This window comes from Impatiens glandulifera, chromosome 9 (assembly GCF_907164915.1).
Source record: "Impatiens glandulifera chromosome 9, dImpGla2.1, whole genome shotgun sequence".
Classification (NCBI taxonomy): Eukaryota; Viridiplantae; Streptophyta; class Magnoliopsida; order Ericales; family Balsaminaceae; genus Impatiens; species Impatiens glandulifera.
In genome coordinates this window covers 35,569,220-35,584,170 of record NC_061870.1, presented here as the reverse complement: position 1 = coordinate 35,584,170, position 14,951 = coordinate 35,569,220, and the positions used below count along the sequence as shown (strand labels likewise).

General features: G+C 34.3%; 2 protein-coding genes across 4 annotated transcripts; both read right to left on the bottom strand.

Annotated features, from left to right (window-relative positions):
* Positions 1–205: 205 nt before the first annotated feature.
* Positions 206–4,409, bottom strand: LOC124913803 (probable LRR receptor-like serine/threonine-protein kinase At3g47570). The gene is made up of 5 exons (XM_047454218.1): positions 3,711–4,409; positions 3,124–3,486; positions 2,898–3,041; positions 803–2,821; positions 206–726 (listed from the first exon to the last, which is right to left on the bottom strand). The coding sequence occupies exons 1-5, from the start codon at positions 4,270–4,272 to the stop codon at positions 380–382; spliced, it is 3,435 nt and encodes a 1,144-aa protein (XP_047310174.1). The 5' UTR covers positions 4,273–4,409; the 3' UTR covers positions 206–379.
* A 5,107-nt stretch (positions 4,410–9,516) lies between these two features.
* LOC124915206 (receptor kinase-like protein Xa21) lies at positions 9,517–13,607 on the bottom strand. 3 transcript variants are annotated; one of them, XM_047455880.1, is made up of 6 exons: positions 13,034–13,607; positions 12,922–12,939; positions 12,478–12,837; positions 12,264–12,407; positions 10,172–12,175; positions 9,517–10,099 (listed from the first exon to the last, which is right to left on the bottom strand). In XM_047455880.1, the coding sequence occupies exons 1-6, from the start codon at positions 13,581–13,583 to the stop codon at positions 9,756–9,758; spliced, it is 3,420 nt and encodes a 1,139-aa protein (XP_047311836.1). In that variant the 5' UTR covers positions 13,584–13,607; the 3' UTR covers positions 9,517–9,755. The 3 variants fall into 3 exon arrangements, with proteins under 3 accessions (XP_047311836.1, XP_047311837.1, XP_047311838.1); XM_047455881.1 differs by lacking the exon at positions 12,922–12,939; XM_047455882.1 differs by lacking the exon at positions 12,922–12,939 and having other exon boundaries at positions 12,478–12,844; positions 13,034–13,266.
* Positions 13,608–14,951: the final 1,344 nt, after the last annotated feature.

Below are 14,951 nucleotides of genomic sequence, written 5' to 3'. Positions count from 1 at the left end.
TAAGTTTAAGAATTAATTTATATAAATAGAAATTAAAAGTTGTTAAAAAAAATAAGTTTAAAGGTCATTTTTTTAAAATGGCAACAGAATTTGCATTTGTGTCCATTTGGAGATGGCCTTGTAATATAGGAATTTTGGTTTATGAATTGTGCATAGGTTATATTAGGCCGAATATATATTCCGTGTCTTTGTTTTCAAGTTGATAGTAATTTTGTATAATTACGATTTTTAATAAAAACATACAATACAATATTCATAATAAATCTTAGAAGACATTTTACACGAAAAAAAAGAAGGAAATATTGAAACATGACTTAAATAGTGTTATTAATTGAACTCACACATCCATCAATCTCTCATCAAAGTTTAATGTTCAGATTTAGCCAAGAAACATCAGCCTGATCTTCCTCAGAGTCGTCAGGACCAATTTGATGTCGACCCTCTCTCCGGGAGATTCAGCAGAGCAAGCCAAAGCCAAATCCATGATGGCTGATACACATTTGAGATTACCATTTATGTTCTTTTCCTCCATCCTCACCAAATTGGCATCTATTATCTCCTCTACCGAAGAATCCTTCACCCACTTCTTCAAACTTAACCCTCCCTCCCTTTCATCCTCATCAAACCTCTCATCTGTTGGCCTGGTTCTTGTGAATGTTTCCATTAGCATGATTCCATAGCTGTACACATCGCATTTTATGGAAACCAAACCTTCCCTCCCATATTCTACACACAATCAAACCAAATATAATAAGCTAAAACATTCAAATCACATTACCAAAAGATTAGTCATATTACCTACCTGGAGCAATATATCCGATTGTAGCCAGTGTCCTGGTTTGAGCAATACTATCATCCCCACTTAAAAGCTTAGAAATGCCAAAGTCGCTCACATGACCAACCATGTCTTGGTCGAGAAGAACATTCCCCGGCTTCAAATCACAGTGTGCCAAAGGACTTATAAACCCGTAATGCAGATATTCCAAAGCACAAGCCACATCGATCATTATATCAAGTCTCTTCAACGTATCCAAGAAATAGTTGTGAGAGTACAGCCACTTATCAAGACTCCCATTAGGCATGTATTCCAACACAAGTGCCTTGAAATCGGGTCTAGAACAACTAGTCAACACTCCCACAATATTTCGGTGTTGAATGCTTTTCAACACCTCGCATTCGGTATCAAAGCTCTTAAAACCCCCTTCCACCTTCAGGTCGAATACCTTTACAGCTATAGTGGTTCCGTCCCTGTGCAGCCCTTTATACACAGAAGAATACCCGCCAACTCCGATCAAGTTGCTGTGACTGAATCCTTCGGTGGCACGAAACAGGTTATCGTACGATATCCTTTCGAAAGGCTTTAGAGGTGATGGGAGACCACCTTGCTGATCAGTCTTTTTCTTTGACCATTGAGACCGTGTTCTAAGCACTACTAAGAAAACGATAAACAACACCACCACCACCCCAATTGGCAATAGAATGTATAGAATAATAAGATGTGTGTGTTTTTTCTTCCGAGGAGAACTGGTCGGGCATGGAGGGTATTGAAGTTGCAGGATGGAAGATCCGCATAATGCTTCATTTCCCATAAACGACGCATTACTGAAGTTTAGGAAAGGCCCTTTTGAAGGAATTTCTCCTCTCAAGTGATTGAAAGAAACATTAAAGGACTTGAGATAAACAAGCGCCTCCACAGATTTGGGAATAGCACCTGAAAGTTCGTTTTCGGATAGATCTAGGTTTTCCAAACTCAGCATCTTACCAAGTGACTCCGGAATAAGTCCTTGGAATTTGTTATATGATAAATAAAGATTAATCAAGTTCGTTAGGCCTTCAATTGTGTCCGGCAATTCGCCCGAAAGTTTGTTATAGGATAAGTCTATAGTTATAGCAGCTTTTAGGTTCCCAATATCAGGGGACAGATGCCCATTAAATGAATTGTTTGAGAGATCAAGCACCAAAAGGTCGGCAAGACTAAAAATGTCTGAAGGAATGTCGGAAACTAGTCTATTTGAATATACATAGAATTGCCTAAGAGAGCTAATATTTGCCAAACAAGCCGGCAACGGGCCAGAAAAGTCGTTGTCAGCTAACTGTAGTAAACTTAACTGCCATAAATCACAAATCCAATTGGGGATGGATCCTTGTAACCTGTTTTTATCGGCTCTCAAGCCTTGGAGGTTTCTTAGTTCCTGTAGAGTCTCCGGAAGTGAACCTGTAAGCTTGTTGTTGGAAAAAGATAAAGACTCTAATCTGGTTAAGTTACCAATTTCTGGAGGGATCTTGCCCATAATTCCCGAATCATAGAAATAAAAGGTTTTGAGAGACGTGGAGAGGTTGCCAATGGAAGATGGGAGGATTCCATTGAGAGGATTTATGCCTATCGATAGAGTAATTAAATTCCTACAGTTTGTCAAAGACACTAGGAATTTTAACCCGGGAGAAGAAGGGTCTCCAGTAAAGTTGTTATCATGCAAGAGTAAAAGTTGAAGTAGCCTCAAATCTCCAAGTGAGCTAGGAATTGGACCGCTGAACTGATTTTCAGATAGATCTAGAATCATCAGATTTGAAGCATTGGAGATGGAGTTTGGGATGACACCATTGAACTGATTTCCGCCCAAATATATCTCTTCAAGATTGGGGGCAGAAAGGCCTAAATTTGGTGGCAGATTGCCACCAGAAAGTTGGTTGCTGGCAAATGAAAGTGTAAGCAATTTGGAGGAGTTGAATATTGATTGAGGAATAGAACCAGTTAGTTTATTAGTATCCATTTGCAATGTCTCTAAATTATGAAGCCTGCCAAGTTCCTCCGGGATAGCACCTGCAGTGTTTGTTTGTTTGTTAAGACTTGAAAGTAAAAATAACAAAACTAAATGGGGGATATAATTTGTTTGTACCGGTCAAGTTATTCTCACTAAGATCTACATAATAGAGAGAGTAAGAATTCCAAATATCATTTGGAATAGGTCCAGTGAGACCATTGCGCCAAAGATTCAGTTGTTCCAAATTGACAAGTTGTCTCATCTCATGTGGAATTGGACCTATGGAAATTATTTAAGATAATTAATTTAAATAATAATAATTATTAGGATGAAAAAGAAGAAACAGTAAGATGAGTAGTACCTGTCAAACTATTAGAGCTAATACTGATAACCTGAAGGTTGGTCAAGTTTCCTATTGTGTCGGGAATCTGGCCGACGAATAAATTGCGCGAGAGACGAAGTAGCAAAAGCTTGGAGCAACTGCCTATGGAGGACGGGATTGGTCCCTCTAACTGGTTCAAAGACAAGAAGAGGTTTTCCAGGTCGGGAAGATAGTGGCAGAAATCTGCAGGAAGCTCGCCAGACAGGTCATTATCATTCAGTATAATAGCTTGTAAGGTCGAGACGTTGAAGAGAGACAACGGAATTGAACCCGTCAGTTGATTATGCCCTATATTCAACACCTTCAGCTTCTGCAATTTCCCAATCTCTTGCGGAATTAATCCTGTTCACGAGCAGACCACAATTAGTACCCAGTAAGTAAGTAAGTAAGTATACAACTTTTAATTACTTCATTTAATTTAATTAAAAACTCATTGCAATTTTTATTTTGCTATTAACTTTCACCACAAGTTCAACTCAAGTCAAAATATTTATAATTATTCTTCTTATCATTCTTGAAGATCGATCGATCGATCGATCGGAAATATGAAATTTCCTTTTATTTACCTGAGAAGCTATTATTCTGAAATAAGACTTGTTCAATATCCGTACAGTTTCCCAGCCACAGCGGTACTTTCTCGGCAAAACCATTATAGGCGACGCTGACATACTTCAGTCGCCGGAGCCGGGCCATCTCCTCGGGCAGGGTCCCGTGGAAGCTATTGTTGGAGAGATCGAGGCGTAGGAGGAACGTCAGATTACCCATTTGCGGGGGGATGGTGCCGACGAGACCCATGCTATTGAGGTCCAGGGAGGTGACTCGTCGATGGCGGAGGCCGCAGGTAACTCCGACCCAACTGCAGACCACGTCATGAGTAGTGCCACCCGTCCAGTTATTTTCGAGGATGTGAAAGGGGTCGGAAGTGACGTGGGATTTCAGGGCGAGGAGAGCGGACTGGTCGGCGCCAATATTATTATTATTATTATTATTAAAATTGGGTATGGCGGCTGCTGCTGCGGCCATAGAAATAGAATTAGAAAATGAAGAAATTATAATGAGGTGGTGGAGAATCACTGCCGCCATCAGAGAGGTGATCGTGATCATGAGACTGCTGCATATTTTCTTCATGTTGTTGTGTTGCCAGCTAATTCTTCTTTATATATTGAGTGTCCACTAAGCTTAAAATAGCTCGCTAGTTTCATTCTCTAAAATGGCTGTCACTGCTCATTCTTATCCTAAAACTATAAATAAAGAATTGGGTGCGAATTTTGGATTTTCTCCGTTTGAACTTTGAAATTTCAAAAGCCAACCAAATTCTTCTTACTACTCTTTTCGTAGGAAGTCTGTGTTAAAATTAAAGTAATAATAATAATAATAATTAAGGAGTCTTTAGTTATTAAAGAGAGACTCTTGGATTGTCCAAAACTCTCGATCTTATCTAGTAACGAGACTCTTCATGTCTTTTGTTTAATGTCTTAGTTATGCTTTATTTTATTTAAGGATTGTAATCGTGTTTTTATTTACATCAATTTCAATAGACAGATTATCATTTCAGTTTGTTTTTCATTCTCAAATTTTCTATTCACTTTCATATATATTTTTTCACACTTCGATAATCGAAGTCCTATTTGTTACCGTCTGAATTTCTTTCTGAAAGCATGGTCATCATTTTTAGTTCTCAAATTCAGGACCATCACTTTTCTTTTTCGTCCTGCTGGCTGGCTGATGCTGATGTATCGGTTGACTCGCGGGGTTGACTGACGACATTTTTCTTTCAAGAAAAATCTAAACATAATTAATTAACGACAAATAATATATAATATAGAAAGTTGAATCGTAACAAATTTTTTTTATATTATTTATGAGTGTCTTTTTGTGGAGTATATTAATATTTCCTATGAATTGTTTATAATTGTTGTTTATAATTATTGAGAAATTTGAATTTGATGTACATAATATAATAATAGGACACATATATACTTGAGTTATCACATGATTATTTTTAATTTGTATTATTTGGCTATAAATAAATCATCTAATTTTTAATTATTTAGTCGTTCTATGTTTATCATTTATTATTTTTGAAATTCATTCTGAAAAGACTTTAGAGTCGTTCGGGAATTTACTCGTCCTTTTTTATAACGTACGAGTTCGCTAAACTATGAATAATTAATTTTTTTTTCTTTTTTTTTCATGTCATGTTTAGTTGTTGTGCTTAAATAATTTTTACCATTTTTAATATATGAATTATTATTAAAAAAATAAAATAATTTATATTCAATATATATATATATATATATTAAATTATAAATAAAAAATAAATATATAAAGAGAAATAAAGTAAACATTTGTGAATGTTTTTGATATTAGTGAACTTAGTTTAACTAGTATGTATCTCCAATAATATAAAAAATCGTAAAAAAAATATTACCATAAAAATTTTATGGGCGCGTCAACCCACAATCCGACCCAAATATCTATTTACTCTCACATATATCCAAATTAACCACAGCTCTCGATCCGACAATCCGGACACTTTAAAAATTAAATATCATTATTATATATAGAGATATGCTTAATAATATATTTATAGAATTTAAAAATATTGACCATTACAATTTTTTAATATTTTTTTATTAAATAATAAATAATTCAGCAATAATATAATTTAAATTATCAATAAAAATATCTTATCTATATATGTGTACATTTCTTAAAATTCAATACATTCTTTAATATACTCAATCCCAATTTCAATATATTTAGTAAATTAAAATAAAATTTTAATAATTATATATAACTATAATAAAACTTATATATTTTTATTTAAGATTTGTATTTTAATGTTAATTTAAAATAATCTATCAAATAGAGAGAGAGAAAAAAAATTAACTGTAAAGTGACGGAGAAAAAATTAAGTTTAAAAAAGTATATATATTTATTCATTCCAGACAAATTAGATTAAATTATGGAAAGAATGTCAATTTTATTTATAAAATTGGAGGGAGGTGTCAAATTTATTTAAAAAGTTGTAAAATTCTATTTATGTATACAAATTTGTCAAAATGTGTCAAAATTATTTGACATAACGGAATGTTTCAAACGGAGTTAATTTTTTATCCATGTGCATATTTATTTTATATTTTGTTTTAACTTATTTTTTTTTATTTCAAATAGACTTTTTCATTACATTTAATAAATAAATAAATAATAATTTCATTCTCTCTCATCCTTCACCCGATTCATATTCTTCTCATTTAAATCTTAATCTCCAAAATCTCATCCACCATTTCTAAAATCCACTTTGTCTTCTCTCTCCTAATTTCACCCTATGTTCTTCTCAATTGATGTTAAAGTAATAGGTTATATATATTTAATGCGAAACATGAAACTAGAAATCCTGGATTTCATTTGAATAATTTGCCTGCAACTGGGGATTAGAACAATAAGTTTTTGGCGGATGGTTAGAATTTTGAAAAATAAAATTGAGATTTTGATAAGTTAAATGTGATATGTCACTTGTTTGTCATTGTTTCTGATTGTTTTTCGTGAAGGAAAAACTAGTTCCAAGATCGCTTCAGCTAGGGTTTTTAAACTCATTTAGTTAGATCCTCAATCACAGAGTTCAATCGCAAATAAACAAGGTTTATTACAGATATTATATTGTTTGATCGAAACTGGTCCATTCGATGATTAGATCGCGAAACAAGTCTGTATTATCAGGCCTAACAGTAATATCAAAGTCTATGAATGATCTAGTTAAAAAAGGAATAGCAAAAACAGCTTGCGACATCCTTTGGAGATTGAGATTCGATTTGTTGAGTTCTTGAATGTGAATAGATTGGTTGCGGAGGCTGTGAAAGAGAGAGAGGATGAAGATGATGGTGGGCTGCCTGCTAGTGAAGAGAGGGGATGAAGATGATGGTAGGTAAAAGGAAAATTTTATTTATTTAATTTTATATATTAAATAGAAAAAGAAGGTCTGTTTGAAATGTAAAAAATAGGTTAAAAAAATATAAAAAAATAAATATCCACGTGGATAAAAACTTAACGCCGTTTGAGACATTCCGTTGTGTTAAATAATTTTGACACATTTTGACAAGTTTATATACATAAATAAAATTTTACAACTTTGTAAATAAATTTGACACCTCCCTCCAACTTTATAAATAAAATTGACATTCTTCCCATTAAATTATCAATCAAGTTTTTTAATATAAACTCAGTTAAAAATTCTCAAATAAATAAAATGAAACAAATTTCAAATGTAGGGTCTATTTATTTTTGTAAGTACATGATGCAGTTTTCTTTCTTCCTTCCCCAGTCAACACTCCAAAGTCATTAAAAATCTTTCGTTTATTTGATGTCCCACTCAATCTCTAATAGTTCATATTGGCCACATATGTTAATTTGTTAGTTATTTTGATGTTTCATTGTAAATCTGTAATGGATGAGGTTATATGTTTTTTTTATAAATTATGTCAAAACTTGATTTAATTTTTTTTTTTATGAATTTTAACCATTTTGTTGCAACTTCAGCTACAAAATAAATCAATAAAATAAGTTTTATTTAAAAAAAACACTAGCATCAAACAAACTTTATTGATTCACTTAAAGTTCTTGCAGATATATTTTCTCTTATATTATAACAGAAAAGATGAGTCTAAGTCGATTAGAATATGTTAAAAAAATTCAAAGGAAGAAGTTGAAGAAGACAGTTTTGGAATTTGATTTCGTTGATTTCATGGGGATAACCGATCCGGTTCAGCATAGCCGCTGTTCACACTTCATCGGCTGACCTGGTTCAGCAGCTAAAGGCTGGTTTGTTTTCTGGTTTTGGCAGAATAATATTTTAATTCATTTTCAGTCTAAGGAAGCCTTGAGCATTTTAAAAAAATCTAACAAAAAAAAAAGAAAACGACTCTGAATAATTTTTTACATCTTATGAAACTCGAAATTATGTTTAGGGCTAATTTGGTCATTTTACCTTTTTTTTTTTCCTAACTTGTAGTATTCATAATTTGTGTTAGAGGGGTAAGTTGTAGGACGACTCTCAAATTATTTCTGAAATTTTTATCTAATAACTTCAATTTTTGGACACATTGCAAGTTTAAACAATTTTTTACCTGAATCATTGATCGCTTTTCGGTCCCTATATGTTATCTACGATGAAGGTAACTCGGTTAAACTTAATAGAAAATTTTATTTACTTAGATTATGACATAATATAGATGTATTTTAGAAACGAAAAGAACATGTTCACTTTAGATCTTATATTAAGATGTAGATATAATCTTTTAGAAGAGAAACAAGGTGAGATTTTAATTTAAATTGAAACAAAATAAAATATCTAAATGTCAAGTGAAAATAAAAATTCGGAGTATGAACAGTTCATTTGGACGTGCATGTGGTACAATATCAATGATTTTTCGACACGTAACCAAACAGCGAGCCCAAAAGATTTCTTGAATTTTTTCTTTCTTCGTTTCTAAAAAAATACTAAGTGATTACTCTTAAAAAGAATCAAAAGTATGTTTGACTATTGCTATTTTTTTTTTAATCTTATCTCAATTTAAGACGAGACAACTTACGAGAGGGTCATTTTCTCGCTTTGTTTTACGAGATTTAAGAGAAAGATAAGCTACGAAATTTAGCAAAGTGATCGACTAAAACATGTATCTAAAAGTATTCGGGTAGAGCTTACCATTAACATTTCTCGTCTCCTACCGCGAGAGCATTCGAGCGGAAAGTAAAGAATGAGACTCAGACCAATTGCAAGGTACGAACCGCTCTTAAAGACAATATATAAAATTATTTTAAGATTTAAATCGATAAACGACCAGAGCGAAAACAAAAAAAAAAGGTTTACACTTACAATTTTAGTATTCTTGGCTGAATTAGAATAAGGACCTTAAAAAAAATTCATGTACCTTCTTCTTAGTTAAGTCTCAAGTCAACAATTACATCTCTGAAAAAAGCATATCATGACTAGTCACCATTTTCTGGAAAAGCATCAATTTACTTGTATATATGTTGATACTATATGCTCAAAAAGCCAAGTTATTACCAAGTTTACTTTGGGTCAATTTTGGACTTACATTTTATCATTACCACTGAGAGTTATGAGTATTTTTTCCAATTTTTCAATTAAATCAGTTTGTAAATTGTTATGACTATCTTTCAACTTTTTCAATTGTTGAAAAGAGTCTTTTAATATAAGGGAGACTTCACAAATCCACATAAACCTCAGTCTCCTCCATTATGTAAAAAATATACAATGAACAAAAATGTTTGAAGATTAATTACCTTGCAAAACATTATTTTATGGTCTAAAAATGCAGATGCAGAACAAAGATTTACAATTTATCAAATTAGAACATTAGAAGAACATGAATTACTTAGGACATCCTATGAATCTTCAAATAGTTCTGGCATTTTCTTTCCTAATTGCCCAAATTGGATACACTTTCACCACATTTACAATAAGCACTAGAGAAAGCTCTTACATAAATAGGTACCTTGAAAAAAAGACATTAGCATGACATATATTATGCTCGATTTTTTATTTTCAGACCATAATTCATCAAAGTGTTGGATCATATTACATAATGTTACCCAATAAACATCAGTCTGATCCTCCTCAGAGTCATCAGGGCCAGTTTGATGTCAACCCTCTCTCCAGGAGATTCAGCAGAGCAAGCCAAAGCCAAATCCATAATGGCTGATACACATTCCAGATTACCATTTATGTTCTTTCCCTCCATCCTCACCAAATTGGCATCTATTATCTCCTCTACTGAAGAATCCTTCACCCATTTCTTCAAACTTAATCCTCCCCCTTCCTCCTCATCAAACCTCTCATCTGTTGGCCTTGTTCTTGTAAATGTTTCCATAAGCATGATTCCATAGCTGTACACATCACATTTTATGGAAACCAAACCTCCCCTCCCATATTCTACACAATCAAACCAAATATAATAAGCTAAAACATTCAAATCACATTACCGAAAGATGAGTCATTACCTACCTGGGGCAATATATCCAATTGTAGCCAGTGTCCCGGTTTGAGCAATACTATCATCTACACTTAAAAGCTTAGAAATGCCAAAGTCACTTATGTGACCTACCATGTCTTGGTCGAGAAGAACATTCCCAGGCTTCAAATCACAGTGTGCCAACGGACTTATAAACCCGTAATGCAGATATTCCAAAGCACAAGCCACATCGATCATTATATCTAGTCTCTTTAACGTGTCCAAGAAATAGTTGTGAGAGTACAACCACTTATCAAGACTCCCATTAGGCATGTATTCCAACACGAGTGCCTTGAAATCGGGTCTAGAACAACTAGTCAACACTCCCACAATATTTCGGTGTTGAATGCTTTTCAACACCTCGCATTCGGTATCAAAGCTCTTAAAACCGCCTTCCACCCTCAGGTCGAATACCTTTACAGCTATGGTGGTTCCGTCTCTGCGCAGCCCTTTATACACAGAAGAATACCCGCCAACTCCGATCAAGTTGCTGTGACTGAATCCTTCGGTGGCACGAAACAGGTTATCGTAGGATATCCTTTCAAGAGGCTTTAGAGGTGAGGGGAGACTGCCTTGCTGATCAATCTTTTTCTTTGACCGTTGAGACCGTGTTCTAAGCATTACTAAGAAAACGATAAACAACACCACCACCACGCCAATTGGCAATAGAACGTATAGAATAATAAGATGGGTCTGTTTTTTCTTCCGAGAACATGAGGGGTATTGCAGTTGCAGGATGGGAGATCCGCATAAGGCCTCATTGCCCATAAACGACTCATTACTGAAGTTTAGGAAAGGCCCTTTTGAAGGAATTTCTCCTCTCAAGTGATTGAAAGAAACATTAAAGGACTTGAGATAAACTAGCGCCTCCAGAGATTTGGGAATAGCACCTGAAAGTTCGTTTTCGGATAGATCTAGGTTTTCCAAACTCAGCATCTTGCCAAGTGACTCGGGAATAGGTCCTTGGAATTTGTTATCTGATAAAGAAAGATTAATCAAGTTCGTTAGGCCTCCAATTGTGGCCGGCAATTCTCCCAAGAGTTTGTTATATGATATGTCTATAATTACAGCAGCCTTTAGGTTCCCAATATCAGGGGACAGATGCCCGCTGAAAGAATTATTTGACAAACCAAGCTCCAAAAGGTCGGGAAGACTAAAAATGCTTGAAGGAATGTCGGAAACTAGTCTATTTGAAGATACATAGAATTGCCTAAGAGAGCTAATATTTGCCAAACAAGACGGCAACGTGCCAGAAAACTCATTTTCATGTAAGAGTATAAAGCTTAATGCCCCTAAGTCACAGAGCCAACTGGGAACGGGTCCTTGTAAATCGTTATTATAGGCACTGAAGCCTTGGAGGTTCCTTAGTTCTTTGAGAGTCTCCGGAAGTGAGCCGTTCAGCTCGTTGTTGTAAAAAGATAAAGCCTTCAATCCTGTTAAGTTACCAATTTCTGGAGGGATGTGGCCCTTAATTCCAGAATTATAGAAATAAAATCCTTGGAGAGACGTGGAGAGATTGCCAATGGAAGATGGGAGGATTCCATTTAGAGGATTTTCGGATATCGATAGAATTGTTAAATACCTACATTTTGTCAAAGACACCAGGAATTTCAACTCGTGAGAAGAAGGGTCACCAGTAAATTTGTTCTCCTGCAAGTTTAGATGTTGAAGTAGCCTCAAATCACCGAGTGAGCTAGGAATTGGACCGCTGAACTGATTTCTAGAGAGATCTAGAAACATGAGATTTGAAGCATTGGAGATGGAGTTTGGGATGACACCACTGAACTGATTAATGTCCAAATATAATTGTTTAAGATTGGGGGACGAAAGGCCTAAATTTGGTGAGAGATTGCCAGAAAGCTTGTTGTTGACCAATGAAAGTGCATACAATTTGGAAGAGTTGAATATTGATTCAGGTATAGAACCAGTTAGTTTATTTATATTCAATAGCAATCTCTCTAAATTATGAAGATTGCCAAGTTCCTCTGGAATAGCACCTGTCATGTTTCATGTTTGTTAGTTAATAAGATATGAATGGAGTTAGACTTCAATGTAAAAATAGCAAAAAATTAAATCTGTAAGTACCCGTCAAGTTGTTGTCAGTAAGATCTACATAATTGAGAAAGGAAGAATTCCAAATATCATTTGAAATAGGTCCAGTGAAGCCATTGTGCTTGAGATTCAGTTGTTTCAAATTGACAAGTTTGCCTATCTCACGTGGAATTGGACCTATGGAAATTGTTTTGGATAATTAAATAATATTATTAGCATGAAAAAGAAGAAACAGTACAATGAATACCTGTCAAACTATTAGTGATAATACTGATGACCTGAAGGTTGGTTAAGTTTCCTATCTCCGTGGGAATCTGGCCGACGAATTTATTAGACGAGAGAGAAAGAACCCGAAGGTTGGAGCATCTGCCGATGGAGGATGGGATTGGTCCCTCCAATTGGTTCAAAGACAAGAAGAGGCCTTCCAGGTCGGGAAGATAATGGCACAAATCCGGTGGAAGCTCGCCAGATAAGTGATTGTCGGACAGTCCAATAACTTGTAAGGTCGAGACGTTGAAAAGAGACAACGGAATTGTGCCCGTCAGCTGATTAACCTCTAAATTCAACACCTTCAGCTTCTGCAATTTCCCAATCTCTTCCGGAATTCCTGACATCTCATTTTAACAATCAATACCCAGTAAGTAAGTATACAACTTTTAATTGCTCATTGCAATTTTTATTTTGCTATTACCTTTCACCACGAGTTCAACTCAAGTCAAAATGGGTCAAAATATTTATAATTATTCTTTTTATCTTTCTTGAAGATTCGATCGATCGGAAATATGAAATTTCCATTTACTTACCTGAGAAGCTATTATTCTGAAAATAGATTTGTTCAAGCTCTGTACAGTTTCCCAGCCACTGCGGCACTTTCCCGGCAAAACCATTATACGCGACTCTGAAATACTTCAGCCGCCGGAATCCAGACATACCCTCCGGCAGGGTCCCGTGGAAGCTATTGTTGGAGAGATCAAGGCGTAAGAGGAACGACAGATTACCCATCTGCGGGGGAATTGTGCCGACCAAACCCATGCCATTGAGGTCCAGGGAGGTGACTCGTCGACGGCGGAGGCCGCAGGTAACTCCGACCCAACTGCAGACGATGTCATGAGTAGTGTCCCCCGTCCAGTTATTTTTTAGGATGTCAAAAGGGTCGGAAGTAACGTGGGATTTCAGGGATAGGAGAGCAGACTGGTCGGCGCTAATGTTATTATTAAAATTGGGTAAATCTGCCGCCATAGCCATAAGATTAGAAGAAGAAGAAGAAAATATTATAAAGAGGTAAAGAATTATCACTGTTGTTGTTGGCATCAGAGAAGTGATCATGACGAGACTACTGCATATTTTTTTCATTTTTTGCAGCCAGCGATTGCTTCTTCAATGAATATTGGTTGAAACTTGAAACCATCTCGACATCAATAATATGTCTGTCAGGAAGACATTATGAAGATTATGGTTTAATTGGAAAAAGACACCTTTTAAATTATTTCTAATTTTCCACCTTTAAATTATTTCTAATTTATTAGGCTAGGTAGGTAGAGGTTATTTAAAAAATTAATGATTGACCATATTTTAAGAAGATGGTGATATTTTTTTTTAAAATAAATTTAAAATGGGTTAATATATATAAATAAAATATAAAATAATAATTTAAAATAATTAGTATTTTAGTTAATGAATAAATGATTTGTCTTCTGAGAGGGAGAGTGAAATAATGTTTATTTTTTTAATTATTTGAATAAACTAAATCGAACTAATTAAGTTTGACTATACTAATTAGTTGTTAGGTTTATTTATTTTATATATTAGATTAGACTTAGTCAATTTACTTAATTTTTTAATTACTTGTTAGTTGGCTATGGTATTAAACCAAAATTTCATTTTATTATAAAATTATTTAAACTTTTAGATATTTTGAGTTATCATTTGGTATAAAGTCAATTTTCACCGTACATCTCCGAGATTTGTGAGAGATAAAGTCTAAACTTCAAAGAGATACTATGTTTGATGTGGGAAGGGAGACAACGGTTTTTTTGGTCGAGTGAAAACCAGCCGCGAGTCTAATGTTAGTTTTTTCGGTCCTAAGCGTCAACAAATCTATTCAGACGTAGAGTTTGGCAAGTTTTCTCAGTCATATGCGTGCAGCAGTATCCGGAAGCGCAAGGATATTTAACTTATTAAAATTCGAAATCAACTACTTTTGAAAATTTAATTATTTTAAAAATAGCTCTTTATAAACTATAAAATATGGGATGAAGAATGAGTTGTCTAGGGATGATAAGTTATGTAGTTGTTTAAAAAGCATCATATTTTTTAACTTAATTTTTAGATTATCTTAAAATTAACTCCCATTCACTCTCACATTTTCAAAATCAACACAATAGCGTCACAGTTAAAACGAACTTTGGTCATGACCTACAAAAACCACGCATAAATTAAACTCACCCGTGACATATTGTGGAACTTGAGTATGGTAAGTTAGAAGATCAATTTGCATATATTGTGACAAAACCAATAAAGTTTGATGTTTATGTAAAGTTGCTTATTTTTTAGGTGTTGGTTAAGATCATGAAATTAATTAAATTGAACAATGAAAATCTCTAATTTAAGGGAGGATGTCAAGATGTAATTTAAAAGATTATGGTTTAATTGTCAAATGACTTAAGTCTCCTTTTATTTTGTAATTTATTATCTCTGTTTTGACTAGACCTAGTTTATTTG

Bases quoted from the DNA above. Each gene is read 5' to 3' on its own strand.
- LOC124915206 (XM_047455880.1), bottom strand. From the start codon at position 13,583: ATGAAAAAAATATGCAGTAGTCTCGTCATGATCACTTCTCTGATGCCA. The intron at 12,176-12,263 runs GTACTTACAGAT...GAAACATGACAG, and splicing joins TACTGACAACAACTTGACGG to GTGCTATTCCAGAGGAACTT. The intron at 10,100-10,171 runs GTAGGTAATGAC...TTGATTGTGTAG, and splicing joins AATTGGATATATTGCCCCAG to AATATGGGAGGGGAGGTTTG.
- LOC124913803 (XM_047454218.1), bottom strand. From the start codon at position 4,272: ATGAAGAAAATATGCAGCAGTCTCATGATCACGATCACCTCTCTGATG. The intron at 3,487-3,710 runs GTAAATAAAAGG...GCTCGTGAACAG, and splicing joins TCAGAATAATAGCTTCTCAG to GATTAATTCCGCAAGAGATT. The intron at 2,822-2,897 runs GTACAAACAAAT...CAAACACTGCAG, and splicing joins TAGTGAGAATAACTTGACCG to GTGCTATCCCGGAGGAACTT.